This window comes from Panthera tigris, chromosome C1 (genome assembly GCF_018350195.1).
Source record: "Panthera tigris isolate Pti1 chromosome C1, P.tigris_Pti1_mat1.1, whole genome shotgun sequence".
In the NCBI taxonomy this organism is placed as follows: domain Eukaryota; kingdom Metazoa; phylum Chordata; class Mammalia; order Carnivora; family Felidae; genus Panthera; species Panthera tigris.
The window spans coordinates 193,446,539-193,469,955 of record NC_056667.1 but is presented as its reverse complement, the minus strand read 5'-3'; the positions used below and the strand labels follow the sequence as shown (position 1 = coordinate 193,469,955).

At 34.9% G+C, this 23,417-nt stretch overlaps 1 protein-coding gene and 1 pseudogene across 9 annotated transcripts in view; one reads left to right on the top strand and one right to left on the bottom strand.

Annotated features, from left to right (window-relative positions):
- The window catches only part of KANSL1L (KAT8 regulatory NSL complex subunit 1 like), a 141,061-nt gene that overhangs the window by 26,394 nt on the left and 91,250 nt on the right, over window positions 1-23,417 (top strand). For all 9 annotated transcript variants that reach the window (XM_042995240.1, XM_042995239.1, XM_042995241.1 and 6 more), the window contains exons 3-4: window positions 13,188-13,329; window positions 21,974-22,171. In XM_042995240.1, the coding sequence (XP_042851174.1) occupies window positions 13,188-13,329; window positions 21,974-22,171 (340 nt within the window). The remainder of the gene's footprint in view (window positions 1-13,187; window positions 13,330-21,973; window positions 22,172-23,417) is intronic.
- Window positions 9,306-10,876, bottom strand: LOC122241012 (annotated as a pseudogene).

Sequence of the window (23,417 nt, the reverse complement as noted above, 5' to 3'; positions counted from 1 at the left end):
TTCCACCTATACATTGCTAGTATATAGGAAAGCAGTTGACTTCTGTATATTTACTTTGTATCCTGCAACCTTGCTGTAATTATTAGTTGCAGGGTTTTTTGTGCGTAATTCTTTTGGATTTGTCCTATAGATAATCATGTTACCTATGAACAAAAAGTTTTATTTCTTCATTACAAACCTTTGTATCCGTTATTTCTTTTTCTTATTGCATTAGCTAGGATTTCTGTGATGTTGAAAATGAGAAGTGAGAGCATATATTTCCTTGTTCTTAATCTTAGTGGGAAAATTTCTGGTTTTGCACCATTAAATATAATGTAGCTGTAGGTTTTTGGTAGATTATCAGGTTGAGGAAATTCTCTCTATTCCTAGTTAACTTGAGAGTTTTTCATTTGTATTTGTTTTTAGTATAACAGAGTTTTTATCCTGAATTGGTTTTGAATTTTGTGAAATGCTTTCTGTGTATCTATTGATATAATGATATGATGAATTATATTAATTGATTTTTGAATGTTGAGCTAGGCTTGCATACCTGGCATAAATCCCACTTGGTCATGGTATGTAAGTCTTTTTATACATTGTTGAATTTAATTTGCTAATATTTTGTTGAGGATTTTTGCACCTATCTCCATGAAACAAATGATCTGTAGTTTTCTTATAATGTCTTTGGTTTTGGTATTAGAGTAATGCTGGCCCCAAAGAATGAGTTAAGAAGTGGTCCCTCTGCTTCTATCTTTTGAAAGGGATTGTAGAGAATTGGTAAAATTTCTTCCTTAAATTTTTGGTAGAATTTACCAGTGAACCCCTTTGGGCCTGGTACTTTCTCTTTTGGAAGGTTATTAATTATTGATTCACTTTCTTTAATAGATACAGACCTATTCAGATTGTCTATTTTTTTCCCTTTTTTAAAAATTTACATATTTTATTTATATCAAACCCAGGAGTATTTTGTTAAGGTTATCTAGTTAATTAATATACAGTTTCAAGTGTACAATATAGTGATTCAACACTTCCATTCAGTAATCAGTGATCATCACAAGTACGCTCCTTAATTCCCATCGCCTGTTTAATCCATCACCCCCATCCACCTTCCTGTCTATTTCTTCTTGTATGAGTTTTGGCAAGTTGTGCATTTCAAGGAATTGGCCATTTCACCTAGGTTATCATATTCGTGGACTTAGAATTGTTCATAATATTCCTTTATTATCCTTTGAGTGTCCATAGGATCTGTGGTGATGTCTCCTCTTTCTAATATTAGTAATTTGTGTCATCTCTCTTTTTTTCTAGTCTGGCTAAAGACTTATTGAGTTTATTGATCTTTTCAAAGAACCATTTTTTGGTTTCATTGATTTTTTTTCAACTTTGTATTTTCAGTTTTATTGACTTTTTTTAGTTTTTATTATTTCTTTTTTCTGGTTACTTTTGGGTTTAATATGCTCTTCTTTTTCTGGGTTCCTGAAGTGGAAGCTTGTGTGATTGTTTTTAGATTTTTAAAAAATTTTCCAGTAATGCATTTAATGCTATGTATTGTGTAACTTTCTCTTACACTTCACCATAAGGACTGTTGTCACTGCATCCTACAAATTTTGGTGACTTGTATTTGCATTTTCATTCAGTTTATAGTATTTTAAAATTTATCTTCAGATTTCTTCTTTGTCCCATGCATTAGTTAAAAGTGTGTAATTTAATTTCCAAGTATTTGGGGATTTTTCAGTTAGTTATTTTTTAAATTAATTAATTGAATTTTAGTAATCTCCATACCTGTTGTGTGACTTGAATTCATGACCTTGAGATCAAAAGTTGCATGCTCTTCCAACTGAGCCAGCCAGGCACTCCTGTTTGTTATTGATTTCTAATTTAATTCCCTTGTGGTCTGAGAGCAGACATTACATGATTTCTATTTTTTTTTTTTAACTAAAGTTTGTTTTATGGCCCAGAATGTGGTCTCTTTTATGTCTCTTGGTGTGTGTGTGTGTGTGTGTTTTGAGATTTTATTTTCACGTAATCTCTGCATATTATGTGTGGTTCAAATTTACAACCTGAGATCAAGATTCACGTTCTCTTCTAACTGAGCCAGCCAGGCACCCCTCTTTTATGTTTCTTGTTAACTTGAGAAGAACGTATAATCTGCTGTTGTTAGATGAAGTAGGCTGTCAGTGTCAGTTATGTCTAGTCAATGAATGGTTCAGCTGTATCCTTACTGGTTTTCTGCCTGTTGGATCTGTGCATTTCTGATAGAGGGAGTTTTAATAGTCTTCGACTGTAATAGTGGATTCACCTATTTCTCCTTGCTGTTCTGTCCGTTTTGCCCCAGATAGTTTGTTGCTCTTTTTGTTAGCCACATACACATTAAAGATTGTTATCTTCTTGGATGTAGACCCTTTTATTATACTGTAATTCATGATAACTTCCCTTGCTCTGAAGTCTGCTGTCTGAAATTAACATAGCTACTCCTGCTTGCTTCTGATTAATGTTAGCATACCGTAACTTTCTCCATCTCTTTACTTTTAATCTGTATGTGTTTTTATATTTAAAGTTGGTTTCTTATAGATAACATATAGTTGGGTCTTATTTTTTTATGCACTCTGACAATCACTGTCTTTTAATTGGTATAGTTAGACCATTGATGTTTAAAGTTATTATTGATGTAGTAGATTAATATCTACTATATTTGTCACTGTTTTCTATTTGTTGCCCTTGTTGTTTGCTCCTATTTTTGTCTTCCACATTTTTAATGCCTTTTGTGGTTTTAACTAAACATATGATTCCACTTTTTTTTCCTTTCTTAGAATATCAATTATACTTTATTTATTTATTTATATTTTTTTCTTTTTAGAGAGAGAGAGCAAACAGGGTAGAGGGGCGGGGCGGGGAGGAGAAGGGACAATCTTAAGCAGGCTTTATGCCCAGCGCACAGCCTTCCATGGGGCTTGATCCCATGACCCTGGGATGATGACCTGAGACTAAGTCAAGAGTTGGTTGCTCAACTGACTGAGCCATCCAGGTGCCCTCTTTAAAAAACTCTTTTTAGAGGTTACATTTACAGCTAATTCAACTTTGCTCTCAAATAAACCTGCAGGTACCTTATAATGACAAAATAATCCTAATTTTTCCTCTTGTTTTTTTTTTTTTGTATCACTTCTGTCATTTATTTCACTTATACATAGCATACATAGGCATATATAAGCATACACACATGCATGGACACATTCATAATCAACTAATTGTTGCTATAATTATTTTGAACCAGTCAGATTTGTTACCTGTTAGATCCATTAAGAATAAGAAAAATAAGGGGCGCCTGGATGGCTAAGTTGGTCAAACGTCCAACTTTGGCTCAGGTCATGATCTCGCGGTTTGTGAGTTGGGGCCCCATTTCAGACTCTGTGCTGACAGCTCAGAGCCTGGAGCTTGCCTTGGATTCTGTGTCTCCCTCTCTCTCTGCCCCTCCTCCTCTCTCTCTCTCTCTCTCTCTCTCCTTCAAAAATAAATAAACATTAAAATTTTTTTTTAATTTTTTTTTTTAACGTTTATTTATTTTTGAGACAGAGAGAGACAGAGCATGAACGGGGGAGGGGCAGAGAGAGAGGGAGACACAGAATCCGAAGCAGGCTCCAGGCTCTGAGCCATCAGCCCAGAGCCCGACGCGGGGCTCGAACTCACGGACCGTGAGATCGTGACCTGAGCTGAAGTCGGATGCTCAACCGACTGAGCCACCCAGATACCCCTAAAATTTTTTTTTAAAAAAAGAATAAGAAAAATAAAAGTTACTATTTTACCTTCACTTATTCTCCAGTGTTCTTTCTCTCTTTGTGTAGCTCTGTTTCTCACCTATGTGATTTTCCTTCTCTCTAAAAAACTTAACATTAGGCATATAGGGGAATGATGTCAATATAATAAAGAATTTGGTGTGGGTGTTTTTCAAACCACCTAAAACATATTAATGTTTTGGAATGAGCAGGGGCAAACTTTTTCACAATTAAAGAGAGAAAACCTTAATGGTATAAGAAAAATGCTGAAAATTCTGTAAAAGTACCACCCTGCAGTGCAGTAAATTGCTGGTTTATTGGCTTAAAAGTTACTATATATTCCACTATGTTAAAAGATCTGAGGAAATTGCAGGTTGCTTTGCAGAAGTTGCAAAGATAGTTCCCTTGTGTTAAAAATAAATTACTGATGAAGAAGTCTATCTCTAAGTGATATTTTTAATGTTTATTAAACTGGTGTCTATTAGAAGTGATTGTCTTTAAGAACCCACATCAAAAGAAATATGAGCTCCAGGATATGAAGCTTTAAAGGGTGGACTGGCTTATTCTAGTAGATACAAATGCCAGTGGAAAAAACTACACTAATATTTTTATAAGGATTGCTATTTTGTTAGAACTCAGATTTTAAAATTCCATTGATTTTGAGTGGTCTGGCTCCAATTCTATTTTCTCTGTAAGTTCAGATAATTTTATTTTACAGAACATGGGTTATTCAGCAGTAGAAGAAATGCCTATGCCCAATTATAGGTTTGTGGTAGTCCCCTTTTAGAGTAACAAGGGTATTTGATCATTTTTTTCTAATTCTTTTTTAGTGCCCATCATAGTGGCTTGTAGGGCCATCATTAGCCCATTTTTGTGCAAAACAAAATGGTGCTTCTTCAAGAACTCGGAGCAGATTTAGATTTGTAATTACAGCCTTAAAATATAGACTTCTTGCTGGATTTAGCACTGCTTGTACTTTCAGCTGGGCCCTTGTGCACTGTAGAGTTTGGACGCGGTGCATGGTGGCTTGGCTTCTTGAACAAAAGAGACATGCGTGTGCGCATACACACACGCACACACACAGTGCTTGTTGAGATGCTGACAGGCATGACTTCACACTATTCCATTAGCATATATGTTTTGATTAGTTTAAAAAGTTATTAATTTTCTTATATGTTCTTGGTTGTCAGTGTTTGATTTATGCAAGGATTTTAAAAACAGTTAAGACTATTTAGCAGGCCATTAGCTTTCAAAATTTTTTCTGTATAAGAGAAAGGGGGTTATATTGATAGTATGTATGAATATTCCCTATACTCCTTTTTTCTTTCTCTCTTCCTCTCTTTGGCTGGGAGAAGGGGTGAATAGATGGTAGGGGAACAAACCTAAATTTGCCAGTTTGATATGTGAATTCTTTTAAACTAATACTAAAAATTTCAGTTTAGGTAATTGACACACTGGATTCTGCCAGAGTTCTAGGCGGGATTGCACAATATATTATGATTATTCTTGTTCCCTTTCATTTCTAATGTCTTTTCTAGTTCCAGTCTCAGTTTGTCCTTGGACATCCTAAACCCTACCCCTTAACTTAGTTTATCACCATGCCAAAATTTCCTAGAGTTCACAACTGTTTTCTTTTAAATGTTCGTTTGTTTATTTTGAGAGAGAGAGAGAAAGCATGAGTAGAGGAAGGGCAGAGAAAGAGGGAGAGAGAGAATCCCAAGCGTGGAGCCCAATGCAGAGCTTGTGAGATCATGACCTGAACCGAAATCAAGAGTCGGTCACTTAACCAACCAAGTCACCCAGGTGCCCCCACAGCTGTTTTTTTCCTTTATTTTTTTGTTTGCTTGTTTATTTTTCCTGTGTGTATATACAACTAGGTGGTACATTATTAACATTGTTAACTTGTATGTCAATGAGGCATAATCTTCTTAAAGATAATAAACATTTTAAATGAGAGCTTGCTAACCTAAATGATTCTTAAAAGCATAAAGTAATTTTGAGGGAGGGGTGCATTGGTTAAGTTATATGCTAAGGTGTCATAAACAGCAAGAAGACCTCAATATGAATGTGTAGAATCTATTTTTCTCTCATTTCATAGTCAAGAATTAGGTATGTGGTATGTTTCACAGGGTTTTGCCAGGGACCTGTTGGCTTTGCCAGCCTCTAGGATGCTGCCCTTGCTTGCATTGTTGAAACTTACTCACCAGTTGCTCATCTGATTTTAACACACAATCATTTTTTAATGTCAAGTAACGCATTGATTGGGCTCAAATCTGATTGTTAGGGACTTAATGACATACACCTAACTGCAAGTAAGACTGGGAAATATATAGTACCTTGCTGAGCTACCATGAGCTCAGCTAAAACTGAAGGGGTTCTATTATCAAAAAAGAGGAGAATAGATGTTGAGAGAAAATAAACAGTCTGTTTAGTTTGCCTCTTTGGCCACCCAAATATCCATATACTCCCTTCTCATAGAGAAAACCTCCACTCCTCAGGATGACAATTCAAAGTCACTTTCAATAGGTGGAGTAGTGTCTTTTCAGTCAGGTACAGATTGGATTCCTTATGATGTGGTGACCTATTAAATAAATAGACAATTTTCTAACCCTCTTACACTCTTGTTTGTTTTATGTATGTAGTAATAGAGACAGGAAAGCTACAATAAAAACTCCTAGGAAAAGAAAATAAGATACACATGATAGGTTCTTACAATAATTAATAAGACATCTTGCTCTAGAAGTATAACAAGGTCTTGGTAGAATCCTAATTTTCCTTTCTGAGAGAGGCTTCTTTGTCCTTTGTCCTCCATAGTCTCTTGCCTTTGTTTTTTGGGACTTACTCCTTATCCATTATCCTTTGTGTCTATATCTGCAGTTAATGTTGGAGAGCATACCTTTAAGTGGAGGCTGTACTGGATTCCCACTTTGCTTCTTGTTGGTGCAAGTTTGGGTTTCTCAGGTAAAGGATGTTTTATGCTACTAGAGTTTCCTCAAAAGTGTGAATTTCCATTCTGTTTGCCTCTAGTCAGTTAAATGTGAAAATATCACAACCAAAGATTTCATTTGTTCATAGTTGTTGAGCCTATAGACTAATCAATTTATTAGTTATTTTTCTCAGGCCATCCAACTCTCCCTCAATTCAGTGACTACTACTTTGAGGCCACCTGCAACAGTACATTTGGGTAGGAATTAATCTAATTTTTGCTCCTAGGTTCATTCTTATTGTGTGGCTTAGAACTCTTAAGAGAGATTCTTGGAATATATTTTTTTGTTGTCAGTTGTGGAAAAGCAGGTAGTTGGCTTTTGTATTCCTTTAAGGCCCTGTATTATGGATTAGTTAAAATTTCATTTATTACCTTTATTTATGTGTTCCTAGTTGTCAATATTTGATGTTATGCAAGGGATTTTAAAACATAAATATACCATTTCCTTTCCCATTTGGTAGGTTGCCTTTTTGGTTTTGTTGATGATTTCCTTTGTTATGCAAAAGTTTTTAGTTTGATGTAGTCCCAATACTCTATATTTGCTTTTGTCACCCTTGCCTGAGGAGACATATCCAGAAAAACGTTGTTAAGATCAGTAACCAAGAAATGTTTTCTTTTAGGAGTTTTATGAATTCCAGTCTTACATTTAGGATTTTTGATTCCATTTTGAGTTTTTTTGTGTGTATGGTATAAGAAAATGGTTCAGTTTCATTCTATTGCCTGTAGCTGTCTAGTTTCCCCAATATCATTTATTGAAGAGACTATCTTTTACTGATAGTATTTTCTTTCCTCTGTTGTCATAGATTAATTGATCATATAAGCATGGGTTTATTTATGAACTCTATTTTGTTCTGTTGATCTATGTGTCTGTTTTTGTGCCAGAACCATACTGTTTTGCTCTCTTTAGCTTTGTAGTATAGCTTGAAATCTGGGATTGTGATCCTCCAGCCTTGTTCTTTGTTTTCAGGATTACTCATTTCCTATTTTTGTGAATAGTTTTATTGGAACACCATCACACCCATTAATTTATGGCTGCTCATATGCTATAATGGCAGAGTTGTCTCCCTCCTTACAGAAAATGTTTGCAAAACCCTGGTCTGAAGGAATCAAATTCCAGGGAAAGATAAACTCTTCCTGGGTGAGCAAACACCAGTAGAGAAGTTTGGCCTAATTTAATGTATTTTTCCCAGGACAAACCTTATTTTTCTTAGGACTGTAACTTTTCACAATTGGATCTTCTTTTCTAATTTTTTATCCTAGTTTTTTATCATTGTTATCAGTAAGCTAACAAAATCTTTATGTTAAAACAGAAGTAATATAAGTCTCTCTTTAATCTTGGTATTTTAAGATGTAATATTAGAAAGCTCTGTCTTATTCTGGGAACTACACTTCAAGATCAAAACAGGGATGTAGGTTCATGATGTCGACAAGAAGTTAGTATCAAGAGAAATTGTACTCAAAACCACTTGATCTAAATAGCTTGCATTTTTTTTTTTTTCCCGCAAGTTAAGTGGTGACTGCAAATAAGCAAGGTTGGGTACTGAAGGAATATGCTACCTTCCTGGGGAATGACTAGTCTCACTCCTCCGGTGGTTTCCACTCACAGATGTCTTTTCCCTGATTTTCACTGGAAGTAGGAACCCCACCTTATCATCAGCATGTGGTGGTCTGTGATTTGTTCAACTCAATGCAGGGAGTCAGGTTTCTTAGTGGTCTGGCAGGCCAGGTTTATATGCTGATTGGGAAGAGAGGATACTCGGTATACACATATTCTTCCTGGTTTGTTGTTGTATCAGCTATGTTGTCAGTACTTACCTTCTAAGTTTTATTAGCTGTTAAATCATTGGTCATATAAGTTGTTTACATAAGACATGTCTTGATTTTGAGATATAACAGGTGTTAATATACTTTGAGTGAAATAGCCATGTGCTTATCTGTAACATGTTTACAACCATAATTATTTTTTAGAAAGATATGTTTTTAAACAAGGGAACATTTTTGGTGGTGAAGCTTTTTTGTCATTTTTAACCATACCAAACAGATTTTATTAGGTCCTATTAAAATATAGGATAAGGTATCTGTCTCTTTCCAAAATGTGCATCTAAACCCATGGATCTCTGTATTATTTCAATGTGGTTATATGTGATCAGCCATCACGTAAGCTGATAATCTCATACTTAATTCTAGTTCAGTTGAAATTTGCCATAAATCATATCCCATTTTGACTACTGGCATAAACTTTTGGATAAATTATTGTTTTTTTTTTTTATCCTATAAAATTGGATTGACTTTCCAAAAAAAAAAAAAAGGATAAGGTATCTTTTATAGAAAATTCATTTCATGTATTACAAGTCCCAGGATTATTTAGTTTACATAAATTTGATCTGATATTACTATTTTTTTGTGTTAATATAATTTAATATAGTGTGTGAACATAAACATAATTTTTAATGTTTGTTTATTTACTTATTTATTTTTTACCCACTACCCCCAATGTTTGTTTATTTTTGAGAGAGAGAGCATGCACAAGTTGGGGGGAAGGGCAGAGAGAAAGAGAGGGACAGAGTATCCAAAGCATACTCTGTGCTGACAGCAGACAGCTCAGTGTGGGGCTCGAACTGATGAACTGACCTGACCATCATGATGAACTGATGACCATGACCTGAGCTGAAGTCAGACACTTAACTGACTGAGCCGCCCAGGTGCCCCAAACATAATTTTTATAAACAACTTCCCTATGAGAATATTTTTGCTAGAAGTACAATAACATGAACTCCACCCATATTTTTTTTTTCTTTTTTAGCTAATCGTGAGTTTGACAACCAAACAAAATTGTGTGTTATAGGGAAATTTTCAACTGGAACTAAATTTAATGAAGGAATATTTAAGATCGTCTTTGATTTCCCTATGCTTATTCCCAAACCATACTCTGCAAGTCCTTTCAGCTTTAAAATGAACCTTGAACCCATCCTCTTATCTTCATCTCTTCTTTATCTTCCATTCCCTTATTGGTTCATGCCATTTTCATTTTTTATTCAGTGTTTTAGTCAGATTAGGCTCTCAAGTAACGAATTAACCTTCTAATCTCAGTAGTTTAAACACAGCCAAGGTTTACTGTGGCGTGCATAAAATCTAATGTGGTTTGGGTTGTGATCCCCAACCAACACATCTTGTAGCTATACTGTCTGCAGTAGTGGCTTTGAAGGTTGTCTGGTGGACTGGAAATGACGATATCACTTTTGCCCACAGCCCATTGGTCAAAGCTAGTTACATGGATCCAACCTAAGTGAAATACATAGAGATCACAATTATCTGTACCACACACAGTTTACTATAGTTGCATCTAATTGATTTCCTTATTACCTTTCATATCCCACTATCATGCTTTCTCTACCTAGTAGCCAGAGTGCTTAGGGAAAAAATTTTTTTGTTAACTGCCTTGCTAATAACTTCCTTTTTTCATAAAATCCAACACTTTACGATTACCTGTACAAGTGCTACATGCCATGGCCCTTGCTTTTCTCACTAATTTTATGATTGGCAGTTAGTATTATTATCTATGAATAATAGATATTCGTATCTATTTTAATTTTTTTTTCATTTTAACAGTTTCTATTTAAAGTTGTATATAAGATTACCTTATTCCTGTATCTTCTCAGTTGCTTCTTCCTTCTAATTTGCCATTTTCCTTTCCTACTTGGCGAGACTTGGCTTTATGTTCAAGGATCTTTTTGTGATCTTTGTCCACTTTTAGTCTACTGATAACCACCTTGATAGGATGATGCCCACCTGGACAGGTGTGCCGTTTGCCTTCTCTCACTGTATTCGTTCAGTGTAGATGATGTATTTCTTCCCATAAACCTGAACTACTTTTTCAATTTCCTGACCTTTGTAGTGTCCTCACACATCCTGTACTTCATCATCCTTTTGGATGGGCATGGATCGAAACTTGTACTTCTGTCTCAGCTTTTTGGAGAGAAGGGAAGACATAATCTTCCTGTGAATGTGGGAAGATGCATTGAAATGCCTTTTGCGATTTTTGCTTCTGTCGGAAGTCACAAAGGGATTGAACTTCATTTTGGCTGCTGGTGCTTCAGCAATGGCTGCAAAAGGGAAGAGCTAATATTATATATTTTTAAATTTATTTAAGTAATCTCTACACTCAACGTGGGGCTCGAACTCACGACCCAAGATCAAGCGTCGCATGCTCCTCCAACTGAACCAGCCAGGTGCCTCTATATAAATATTATTTTGAATAGACATTCTCTTTTATTGTTTTCATAATTATGAAAATATGATTTAAAAGGGTGTCATTTACAGAAGCAGAATAATGACTACAAACTACATACATAATGATACCAAGAGAATTCCTAACTTATATGAAGGTCTCCTCAATCATATTGTATGCAGTTGGAATCTTAACAAAAATAGCTCTTTAGGAACATTAATTTAATGTAAAATCCTGTTATAATGAATATATTCTATATAGTAAAGTTGTAATGATTGTATTGTTTCTCTGACAACAAATGATAATTTATTTTTAAGTTATTTATTGTTTTTAGCTTATTTATTTATTTTGAGAGAGACCGAGAATGAGCGGAGAAGGGACAGAGAGAGACAGAGAGACAGAGAGAATCTCAAGCAGGCTCTGCATTATTAGCACAGAGCCCAGTACAGGGCTCAAACTCATCAACTGTAAGATTGTAACCTGAGCCAAAACCAACAGTCAGATGCTTAACTGACTGAGCCATCCAGCTGCCCCTCTTTTTAAGTTTTTATTTAAATTCCAGTTAGTTACCATACAGTGTAATATTAGTTTCAGATATACAGTTTAGTGATTTAGCACTTACATATGACACACTCATCACAACAAATGATCTTTTATTTGCTTAATTTTATTTTTATTATTTTTAAAGACTTTAATCTCCACACCCAACATGGGACTCGAACTCACAACCCTGAGATCAAAAATAGCACACTTTACCAACCAAGCCAGCCAGGCACCCCAACAAATGATCTTTAAAAGAAATATTTACTCTGGTTAAAGTGTGTATGGAAGACATTCAATTCAATTATGGTTAAATATGTAAAAATTAATAAACTTTATTTTTTTAGAGCAGTTTTAGGTTCACAGAAAATTTGAGCAGAAAATGCAGAGAGTTCCCATATACCCCCATCCCGACACTGATAGAACCTCCCCCACAGTTAATACATGGCAAACCAGCGTAGTTCATTTGTAACAGTCTATGAACGTCCGTGAACAAATTGTTATCAGTTAGTTCTTTACTTTATGTTAGGATTCACTCTTGGTGTTGTACATTGTATGAGTTTTGACTGTAAATGGAATTTTTAAGCAATTTTCATAAAGTTTGTATTCTGCCATTATTGCTTTTCATTTATATCTTCAATTTCTGTCATGTTTTCCTTTGCAATCTGAAGCTCCTAATTAGTCTAATCCCAAATAATTGTTTTCTAGTTGGAATATTTTCATAAAGACAATTAACTGTAATCTGACAAACTATCGGTTAGGGCAGTGCCCTTGCTCAAAGGTAGAGGAGCTAGGGTTCAACCCTTAATTTCAAATATGCCTGAAAGACTTTATATAATTTTTTTTTAAAAAAATGTTCATATATTTATTTTTGAGAGACAGGAAGTGGGGGAGGGGCAGAGAGAGAAGAGAGAATTCCAAGCAGACTCTACACTGCCAGCTTAGAGCCTGACGTGGGACTCAAACTCACATAGTGAGATCACGACGTGAGCTGAAACCAAGAGTTAGACGCTTAACCGACTGAGTCACCCAGACACCCCTTTTATATAAATTCCTTATTATCTTTGGTCTCTGAATCCTGAGAATCAGGTTTTAACACACTGTTAACCTTAATAAACATCCCAGGACTTATGTATTTGGTAGGCTTATTTGAAATGTAGGGCATATTTTTGGTATTTTTTGACAATATATTTAAATTGAGTTTAGGTATTTAGCTAACAATGACCACTGTTTTAGTGAATGAAAATTGCATATAATAAAATTGCTGTGGTTTGTTACATTTGTTACATAGATTTAGATCTAGCACAGTTCAAATGACTGTACTTCCAGTACTTCTGTTTACATATAAAAGCTTCATGTAAGTTTTTATGTGTTATTAGTATCATTACTGTTTCCTTTCCTTTGCTGGCCCACTCCTGTTTCAGCCCTTGTGCATTAATAAAGTATTAAGTAACAGAAGAGATGATCTTATTACTGGGTATGTAATAATAAAAGCAAGCATTTGTTGGGATAGAAAGATAAGGAAGTTAAAACTTTTTCTTTGATAAGTTGATATGTGATTCTTGCATGTAATTAGGTGTTTTATAAAGGAATTGGGGATTATATGACAGGAGTCCGGGAATTTATTTAGTCTGTGAAAATTTGATTGCCTTTGTGCCTTTACTAACAGTGTTTGTCTTATTCACAGTAACTGTAGTACTGAATGGAAGTGGCTTGTAGACAGAGCAAGAGTTGGCAGCCGATGGACATGGCTTCAAGCCCAGATTTCAGAGCTAGAATACAAAATCCAACAGCTAACGGATGTTCACAGGCAGATTCGTGCCTCCAAGGTATTGTCTGTATTCTTGTATTTTTAAAAATATTATTACTGTTTTAGTTTCTCATCTCTCTACACAAAGTAATTATTATAAGACTTTATAAAAATGTAGTTAATATTAACATATTTGATATGTTAGTTGCTATAAGTTGAAGCTATCACTATCATGCCTTTTTATTTATCGCGATGAGCATTTCAGCTACTTGAGATACTTTTCAGTTGAGGTCCTGATAGTCCTTCCTGATCCCATTCTCTTTCCCCATGCCACTGTAGCCAATATTTTGACTCCAAAATGTTTTGATATTTATTATTTTTATGTATGTTTTTATATTATTGGCATATAGATGTCTGTGTCTACAACTGCTATTTTCCATGGTTTTTAAATTATTTATTTATTTAAAAAAATTTTGTTTATGAGAGAGAGAGAGAAAAAAAACACAAGCTGGGGTGGGGGGCAGAGAGAGAGAAAGGGAGACACAGAATCCGAAGCAGGCTCCAGGCTCGAAGCTGTCAGCACACAGCCCGATGCGGGGCTCTAACTCATGAACCACGGTATCATGACCTGAGCCAAAGTCAGATGCTTAACCACCTGAGCCACCCAGGCACCCCAAGTTTTCTGTTTTTAAAGTCTATATAAATGATATATATACTACAAACTCTTTTGTGACCTGCTTGTTTTTGCTCAGCATAAATTTTACATTTTATAGGTCCTGTATGTTATTTAATTGTATGAATGCGATGGACTTGTATGAGTACAATGGAATAAAACTATCTCTTCTCCTGTTTTCTATTGATAGACATATACATTGTTTAGTTTTATGCCAGTAAAAACAATACTGTAATGACTGTCTTCTATGTGTTTTTTTGTGAACAAAAAAGAGTTCTTGGTATATGCCTAAAAGTGGAAATGCTGGATCTTAGGCCTGGCTATCTTTAGCTTTCCTGTTCTTACTGATGTGATTGGGTAATGAATTTTCCCAATGGCAGTGCATGAGACCTCATATTTCTTCACATCCTTGCCAACATTTCATAATTTTTAACCTCTTAATTTTTCCAGTGTAATGAGTATGAAATACTATTTTATTACTGTTTTAATCTAACTGTTCTTTAGTATAGAGATTTGGACCTCAGTGTAATTGACCATCAAATGTTTTTTGTCTAAGAATTAACTTATTTTTTGCATTCACTCTTTTTTTGGGGGGAGAGTGGTTGGTAGAGGTATGTGTTCGTGAATTATTTTTAAATTTTGGAGACTAATGTGGTCAATTATGAATATTACACATCTCTCATGTTGTAGTTTTTTTCCAATTTTAATATATATATAATAGAAAAGAATGCATGTTCTTTGTGTGTTCATTATAGAATTCTTTGTTAATTTGTTGACTTTATATATCTGCCATATCTTTATACCTCTATATCTTTCCATTAATGATATAGATTTGTTAAAATTTCTCATTGTGAATTCTTCAGTTTCTTCTGGTAGTTGTTAGTTTTTGCCTCTTACATTTTGAAGTAATGCTGCTTGGTAGATACAAATTTTTGATAATTCTAAGTGTTTCTTTTTATAAACTATAAATAGCTAGATTAAAAAAATTGACTCTGGGGTGCCTGGGTGGCTCAGTGGGTTAAGTGGCCAACTTTGCTTCAGGTCATGTTCTCATGGTTTGTTAGTTTGAGCCCCACGTTGGGCTCTGTGCTGATAGCTTGGATTCTGTGTCTCCCTCTCTCTCTGCCCCTCTCCAGCTCATACTCTATCTGTCTCTCTCAAAAATAAATAAACGTTAAAAAATTTTTTTTAAAAAACCGACTCTGATTGGTTTATATTTTTTATTTGCCATTATTCTCCTCTCTTTGTATTTATATCTTGTTTTCTTTCTTTTTTTTTTTTTTAAGTGTATTTATTTATATTGAGAGAGAGAGAGTTCATGAGAGCACATGTGCCAGCAAGGGAAGGGCAGAGAGAGAGGGAAAGAGACAATCCTAAGCAGGCTCCACACTGTCAGCTGTCAGCACAGAGCCTGACTAGGAGCTTGAACCCATGAACCGTGAGATCCTGACCTAAGCTAAAATCAAGAGTTGGGCTCTCAACTCACTCAGCCACCCAGGTTCAAGACACCCTATATCTTGTTTTTTCACCTTTTTGGATTGGTAGAATTTGCTTCATTCCTTTCTTTTCCCTATGCTGGTTTAAAAGCTATTCAGTACAGGTTTATTCTTTGTTATTACTCCCAATTTTTAACATACTTAACTATAAATAATCCTAACAATGACTAAAAGTACTCAGTATTTCATATTTTTACTTAAAACATGGATTCTAATGTTATTTAACTACTCATTGCATATGTCTACTCAATGTAGTTGCTTTTTTACGGTCAGTAATTAATTCTGTTTCTAACTAATTTTATTAAAAATGTGCTTACTTTTCTTTTGTGTTCTCCCTATAAAGCTAGTTTACAGATTAAGCTGCTGTAGCAAAGAAACTGAGAAATATCGCAGCTTTATGCAATACATAACACTTCATAACCGAGGGAGTGAATACAGGCTGTAGAGCAGCTTGGTCTTTTCTGTCTTGCTGCTCTGCTATCCTCTAGAGTAGTGGTGATGGCACTATTAAACAGGGTTGTGGTCACCTCCTCATTCTGGCCCTTGGGAAGTGAGAAGAGAAGTGCAGCATAGTTTGTCTTCAAGTTGGAGGTGACTTGGAAATTGCACTACTTCGTCCCACATTCATTGGCCTAGATTTAGGCATATGGCTGCAGCTAGATATGTAGCAGGGAAAGGTGAACAGTACAGTCTTAAAATGAGAAGTTGTAGGCATAGCTAAAAATCCAGTAGGTGTGGAGTTTGGTTCTAAAAAGAAGAGGAAAATGGATATAGATTGTTGTAGTCTCTGCTATATTCCCTTTTCTCTCGGTTTACATTTTGCTGAAATACATTCTTTAGTGGCTTCTATCTCAAAGTACCTTCATTTTACCCTCACTCGTCAATGATACTTCAGGTTGATATAAAATTCTAATATGATGGCTCTTTTCCCTTCATCCTTTAAAGATCCTATTTCATTGTTTTCTGCTGAGCAGTCTATCTGGTAACTTAAAAGCTGTTTTTGTATATTTGATGGTCTACATGTTTTTACCAATAGGTGTCTAATTATGGATTTATTTCTATTTTATCTGTTCTCAGAAGACACATTTTTAGCAATTCACTGAGTTTTGACAAATCACCATCACCATTATCTCTTCCCCCATTAGTATAACCATCACCATTATCTCTTCCCCCATTAGTTATTGGAGAAAAGTGCTTGTTTTATAGGAAAATTGATCTTTCTCACACATTGACTTTAAAGTTCTATCAGATAACTCATGTTGAGATGTCCTGAAAGACTTGGAAATATGAGTTATTGGAAAAGGCAAGTTTATAGGAAGATACAGATTTGGAGTTACTTTAGTAGAAATGGCAGTTAAAGCTATGTTATTGTATCAATTTTTACTTTTTGTTATTTTTTAAAAAAATTATTTTTAACTTATTTTTTAATGTTTATTTATGAGAGAGAGAGAGTGCGCAAGAACAAGAGGGGTAGGGGTGGTGGGGGGGGTGGGGCGAGGATCCGAAGCAGGCTCTACATTGACAGCAGAAAGCCTGATGTGGGGCTTGAACTCACGCACCGTGAGAGCATGAGCTGAGCTGAAGTTGGATGCTTAACTGACTGAGTCACCCAGGCGCCCCTGTATCAGTTTTTAAATAAAATTCATTCATCTCTCCATCCTGTCTTATCTTCTGCCTTCCCTCTGCCTTTCCTTCATTCTTTCCCATCTTTGCTTTCACGTATACTTATTAGCATAATGTGTGCTTAAGGTACACAGTGAAGAACAAAATGCACAGAGTTCTTAAATTTTTAGGGTTTAGGTCAAATGGGGGTGAAATTACCAAATGATTACACATATAAATGTTATTTTAATTCCAACCAAAAATTTTCCCCCAAAATTATAGGCTTTTGCTTGGAACTCAAAGTATATTTTTCCATTGAAATAATAATATGAGGAGTTCTTATACAATGCCATCAAGTACTATTTAATTTAAATATTGCTAAATATCTCTTTGTAGCTTTGTTTTTATGGGAAACTGTATTCTACATAGTGAAACTGTGGACATTATGGAGATAATATTGTAAGGTTGATGGTTTTTGGTCTGAAAAGAAAAAGCTGAGAAGGAAAGGAATCAGAGTTCTTAACGACATGTTTACTCATATGGTTAGCCCAACGGTACCAAGAGTCTGTATGTAAATAAAGATTAGTAAGTTTTAGGTACTATCATGAGTTTACATTCTGGTAGGGAAGAGAAACCATGTAAATAATTAATTGCAATATAAGGTAATATGTGCACTGATACATGTTTTTAATAAGATATAGAAGTGCCATAGAGAGAATGCATAACTCTTATTTAGGGGTTAGCAGGTCAGAGAAAACATCAGCAAAGGGGTGATGCCTCAGTATGGTTTTGGAGGATAAATAGTTTGCTTGAACCAATGGAACTGGAAAAGGGCATTCCTTGAAGGTCTGATGGCATGGAACAACATGATATGTTTTGGAATTTACAAAGTAGAATGAAAATTCAAAGGAGCAGAAAGTATGAGTTGCGCAAGGATGGGAGAGGAAACTAGGAATGAATGAATGAATGTTATTGAATTCCTTGCATAATTTGTCGATTGTCTGTAGGAAGGTGAATAGGAGGATAGACTTTAAACCCTTAGGCTTACCTGTTCTCTCTGTTGGATTTGGGAGAATTTTGTTCAAGAATAGTTTCCCGATGGAAGTCGTTACTGTTCCTTAACTGTCTTCACCGAAACCTTCAGTAATTTCCCAGTTCTTTCAGATTACCAGATAATTTGTCCTTTCTGATCATTTTCTTTAAAGGAAATAATATCACAGGCATTTTTATAGTAAATAGAGTTCTTAGAACAAGTCAAGTTTAAACCAATTAGGAAATTTCCAAGAAAGTAGATTCCTAGTAAAATTGATCACTAAGTTTCATACTTGAATCTGCATAGTCTGGTTCATTGGTGTTTTAATGTTTTGTGTGTTCTAAACAGTGCTATATACTTGTTTAAACATTTTTAAATTTTGATTATGTCATCTATTGGGATAAATTATTTTTAGGAAAGAAATCTAAACTTCCCACTAATAATTTATATTTTTCTTAGTTCAGGCTAGATGTGTATCTGGCCCTTTGTTTTCTTAAGGATCACGTTATGTTTACTTTATGGAAAAGTCACTACAATATTTCTTTTAATAGTTTCTTCTTACATTTCTTGGAAATCAAGGTGTGTAGTTGCTTATTTATGTGTAGTGTAGTTAAATTATTATACTGAATAGGGAAAACTACACTTTCTTTGCTCTTCTGGCTTCTTGAATTACTGTAATTAAAAAATTGAGAAGCATGTGGCTAAGTTATCTTGAAGGAACTTTCTATTTAACTTACCTTGAAAGTGAAAAAAAATCCTTTCTTAGTTAAATTAGAGATAAGAGGAGGGGAAAGAGATCTAGAGATGTTCTTTTGTAAATATCCTGTTTAAACAGGTCAGGAAACACTGAGATCTAATAGATCTAAACATTTTAAGTCTTTTTTTTTTTTTTTAACGTTTATTTATTTTTGAAACAGAGAGAGACAGAGCATGAACGGGGGAGGGTCAGAGAGAGGGAGACACAGAAACTGAAACAAGCACCAGGCTCTGAGCTGTCAGCACAGAGCCCGACGCGGGGCTTGAACTCACGGACTGCAAGATCACCACCTGAGCCGAAGTCGGACGCCCAACCGACTGAGCCACCCAGGCGCCCCACATTTTAGGTCTTTAAGCTGCCATTTGCCTCTTCTTTGACACACTGGGGGTAGTCTAACTTTTGCTAAATTTTTAGAAAGAAGAAAGCACATGTTAGCAACATTCCTTCCTTGTTCTTCCAACACTTTGTCAACACATTACAACTTCCATGTTTCTCCTTTTCTTTGCTTCAGCTTTCACTAAGACAGTAGCTTCTCATCACTTTCAGAAAAAAATTAAAATAGTTTTTCTTGGTTGAGAAGTTGGTTAGCCTATATTAAATGTTTTCTCTTTTAGATTTCGTTTGTTACCTATATTTTACATTGTAATTTTGTGTATTTAAAATTTTTCATTTAAATTTTTTTAAAACCTTAGCTTTCATGACTTTATATAAATACTGATGATGATGTTGAAGCAATTATTTTTTCACTAAACCTAGTTGCTGGGTAAGGATCTCTTCAAGTGTTCATATCAGGAACAGTTGTCTTCTGGTGAGGTTGACTTGCTTTCATCTTATGCTAGAGTTTTCATGGGTCTCAGTCATTGCAACTCATCCCACTAAAACATTTCATATCTTTGTTATTTACCTTGTTTTCTCTATGATTAGACTATTCTTTTTCTGAGTTTTTTAAAAATTCAGCTTTATTCAGGTATGATTGACAAATAAAATTTTAAGATATTTAAGTGTACATCATGGTGACCCAACACACCTGTATTCTTTTCCTGATTTTTAAGAACTGAAACTATCTCTGTAGTGTCTTCAAAGGATATAATCTTCCCTTTTTACTCTATTCTCGGCCATTGTGAGAGTTTTATCCAGGGCAACAGTTTAAGGGGGAAAACAATAGATTATGACCTTATTATAGATGTCTTCCTGGTTGAATTTTTAAAATATCACTTTTCATTGAACTAATTGTAGCAAGTTTCCTACTTCTAAATAGGTAGTATTCTAAAGGTTCAAAAATTGATCTTTTGAAATTCAGGATCAGTTTTTCCATATGTACAAGATTATTAGTAAGGGTTATGAAAACAGGCTAATTCACAGCAGCCTGGCTCATAAAATAATCAAACCAATGGGAATTATAGCTAAATTGATATGATGAAAATTGGTATTTGTTTTACAAGCAGATACTGTTGAAAAATCTGGTGAGACGCTTTTACAAATTTTGAATGGACATTTCAGATACTTTCAGTCAAGAGCTTTTGAGATTGATGATCCTCTATCAAGTCTACTTCAACTTGAAAAATATCAAATGAAACAAAAATTTTTAAAAAATATATTTCTTCAGATATCTTGATAGCCATATCTGTGCATTCTAGGACAATAGTTATTGAGATGGGATCAACAATTGGATCTCCTTCTCTTTGTAAAAGTTACTAGCACTGTTGGAAGTGTAGTTTAAAAATAATAATAACTTACTTGTTACTTTTACCACACATCAGTGGTAATATATTGCTACAAAATAATAAAATGTATGTTTGATACCATACCTGAATGTGTTCATGCTACAGTGATATGTGCTCCAAATTATGGTGTAAATTGAAACTATCCATATATAACATTGTAATTTATAGGCTGTTTCCATCCTATAAATAGCACTTATACATGATATAAGCCGGCCTATACAGTTTTTTTTTTAATTTCCATCATGAACTACTGTACTTATATTAGTGTTTTAGTTGGCTTTTCATTACAAGAATATAATATTTCAGCCACATACCCATTTAATACTTATCTAACTAGCCTATTAGGAGCTTATTGGCATTTTGCAAAACAACCACATATGTGTGTGTGTGTTTCTGTGTGTGTGTGTGTGTGTGTGTGTGTGTGTATACAACCATTAATATACAAGTATACATATATACAACCATATACACACACATTTATACATTATGTGAAAATATATATTATTCTTTGCAGGGGGGGAAGTGGTAGAAGCGGTAGGGAGGGAAAAAGGTTTACGGTGAGAACTGATTATGAAACTGTTGAGATCATCTCTGTGCATTCTTTTTCCCCTTTCTCTTCTGTCTTCATTGCCATTGAGGGGCCTAAGGGTGAGAACAGTTGGAGTGAAGAATCTGGGGAATATGGGACAATATTTAGCAAGCCAGTTGTGAGTAAGTATACGTGTGTGTGTGAATGGTAGGCAGGGAGGACAGAGGCAGCTAGATCCCTACTCTTTCTTCTAGTTTCTTACATTTCAGAAAATACCACAGCACAGTTGAAACCTTGTGCCTGTATTATTAACTCATCTACCTAGTAAGCACTAGTGTGGCCTCGAGAGTACTTTTTCTCAATAGTGCAGTCCTGCCCTTTGTTGCTTGCTGGCAGCAGCAGAGTTGGAACTCCTTAGAGTGCTCGGAAAGAAGTTAGTACAAAGTCAGAATGTTGTTTGGATGTTTGTAAGTTTGGTACTTTAATTTATGAAGCTGGGAGTACTCAAATATAAAACTCAAATGGAAATGCTAGCTACCAAAATACTCGAAGACTGTATCAGGAAGTGTTCCAAATTTCAGCGTGAGATATTCATATTCTATGTATAAGCCTTTATTTTAAATGTGTCATGCTTTTTACTGCTAATAACTAAAACCAATAAAAGGGAAAATAATTGCATGTATACAATTTATGACAATATTTCACAAACCTAACCCTTAAGACATACATTTTATTTTAGCTACACATGTTTTAAATCAGCCAAGTTTTTACAGTTAGACTGTACTTTCAAGTGTGCTTTCTGATTTCCAAGCAATAATGAGAAGCATGGTTTCATGTGCATTGTAACATTAAAACTGATCTAGCAGTCAGTTTGTTTTCATTTCAACTCTTTAATTGCTGTTTGCCTAGGGGATAGTGATCCTAGAAGAATGTCAGCTTCCAAAAGACATTCTGAAAAAACAAATACAATTTGCTGACCAAGCGGCTTCATTAAATACGACAGGGAATCCCCAGATTCCCCAAGAGAGTCAAGATCCTTTACCAGAACAAGATTTTGAAATGTCACCAAGTAGTCCTACACTTCTTCTTCGCAACATAGAAAAACAGGTAATGTGAAGTAAGAGTAAGATGGGAGTGGCACGAAATGACTTTTAATCAATTTTATGAACTCTTCAAATAAACCTGTGTGTCTGCTTGGGATCTTGGTTATTAAAGTTTGCCATTTGACATTAAATATAGTTAAAATATTTAGTATGTGACTGGTCTCTCATAATATTGATAGAATTAAGATTATTTACATATTGTATACAAAGTATTTGTACATAGCCATAGGATAACTCATTTATGCAAGAGTTGGAGAATCTTTTTTTCTAACAAAATTGCTCATCATTGGACTTTTCTTTCCTGGGGAAAGAGGAGTGATACCACTTAATAGATCTGAATCTGAATAGTTGTTTGATCAATTTATTGGTAGAGATTTTTTTTTTTTTAACGTTTATTTATTTTTGAGACAGAGAGACAGAGCATGAACGGGGGAGGGTCAAAGAGAGGGAGACACAGAATCTGAAACAGGCTCCAGGCTCTGAGCTGTCAGCACAGAGCCTGACGCAGGGCTCGGACTCACGGACTGCGAGATATGACCTGAGCCGAAGTCGGCCGCTTAACCGACTGAGCCACCGAGGCGCCCCAATAAGGTCTTTTTAATACCGCTTTTTAAAATGAAATATGTTTTGATATATAATGTTTCCATCACTGTGGTAGAGATTTTTAATGAAAGATATCAGAATATGAGTTCCTTTATTTAAAAAAGGTCATGTAAATAAATGGCAAATTAGCCCCTAACAAATTACTTTGATTCTAAAGCCTTTCCTGATATTTAAATTCTATTATGGTTGACTCTAGAAGTCTAATTATTTTTTCCTGTATCTATCCTTTAAAATCATACCATTTATTTTTATTTAGATGTTGGTGGCTTTTGAACAAACCTGACTTTCTAGGAGTTTGTTAACTTGCAGCTGATCTGAATCTGCTGGAATCTACCCAGTTGGGATCACAGCTGCATGATTACCTTGTTCCAGTGGATAATGTGGATTCATGCCTGCCCACATCTAATTTTTCTAAGTTTTTCTGACATATATTGTGAAATAATTTAGTATTAGGTTACTACTATTTTATTTCCGGTAAATCAGGGTATGGTGCAACGCCTCTTCCCCCATATTTGTTGCATTTACAGTTGCCTGGAGTTTTCCTTAATTGCAGAATTGCATAATCAAACTACTTTTATGACTATTTTGTAATTCAGAAAGTTATTTTATAATCATCTGGTATTAAATTGGAATGTACTTTACCAGAG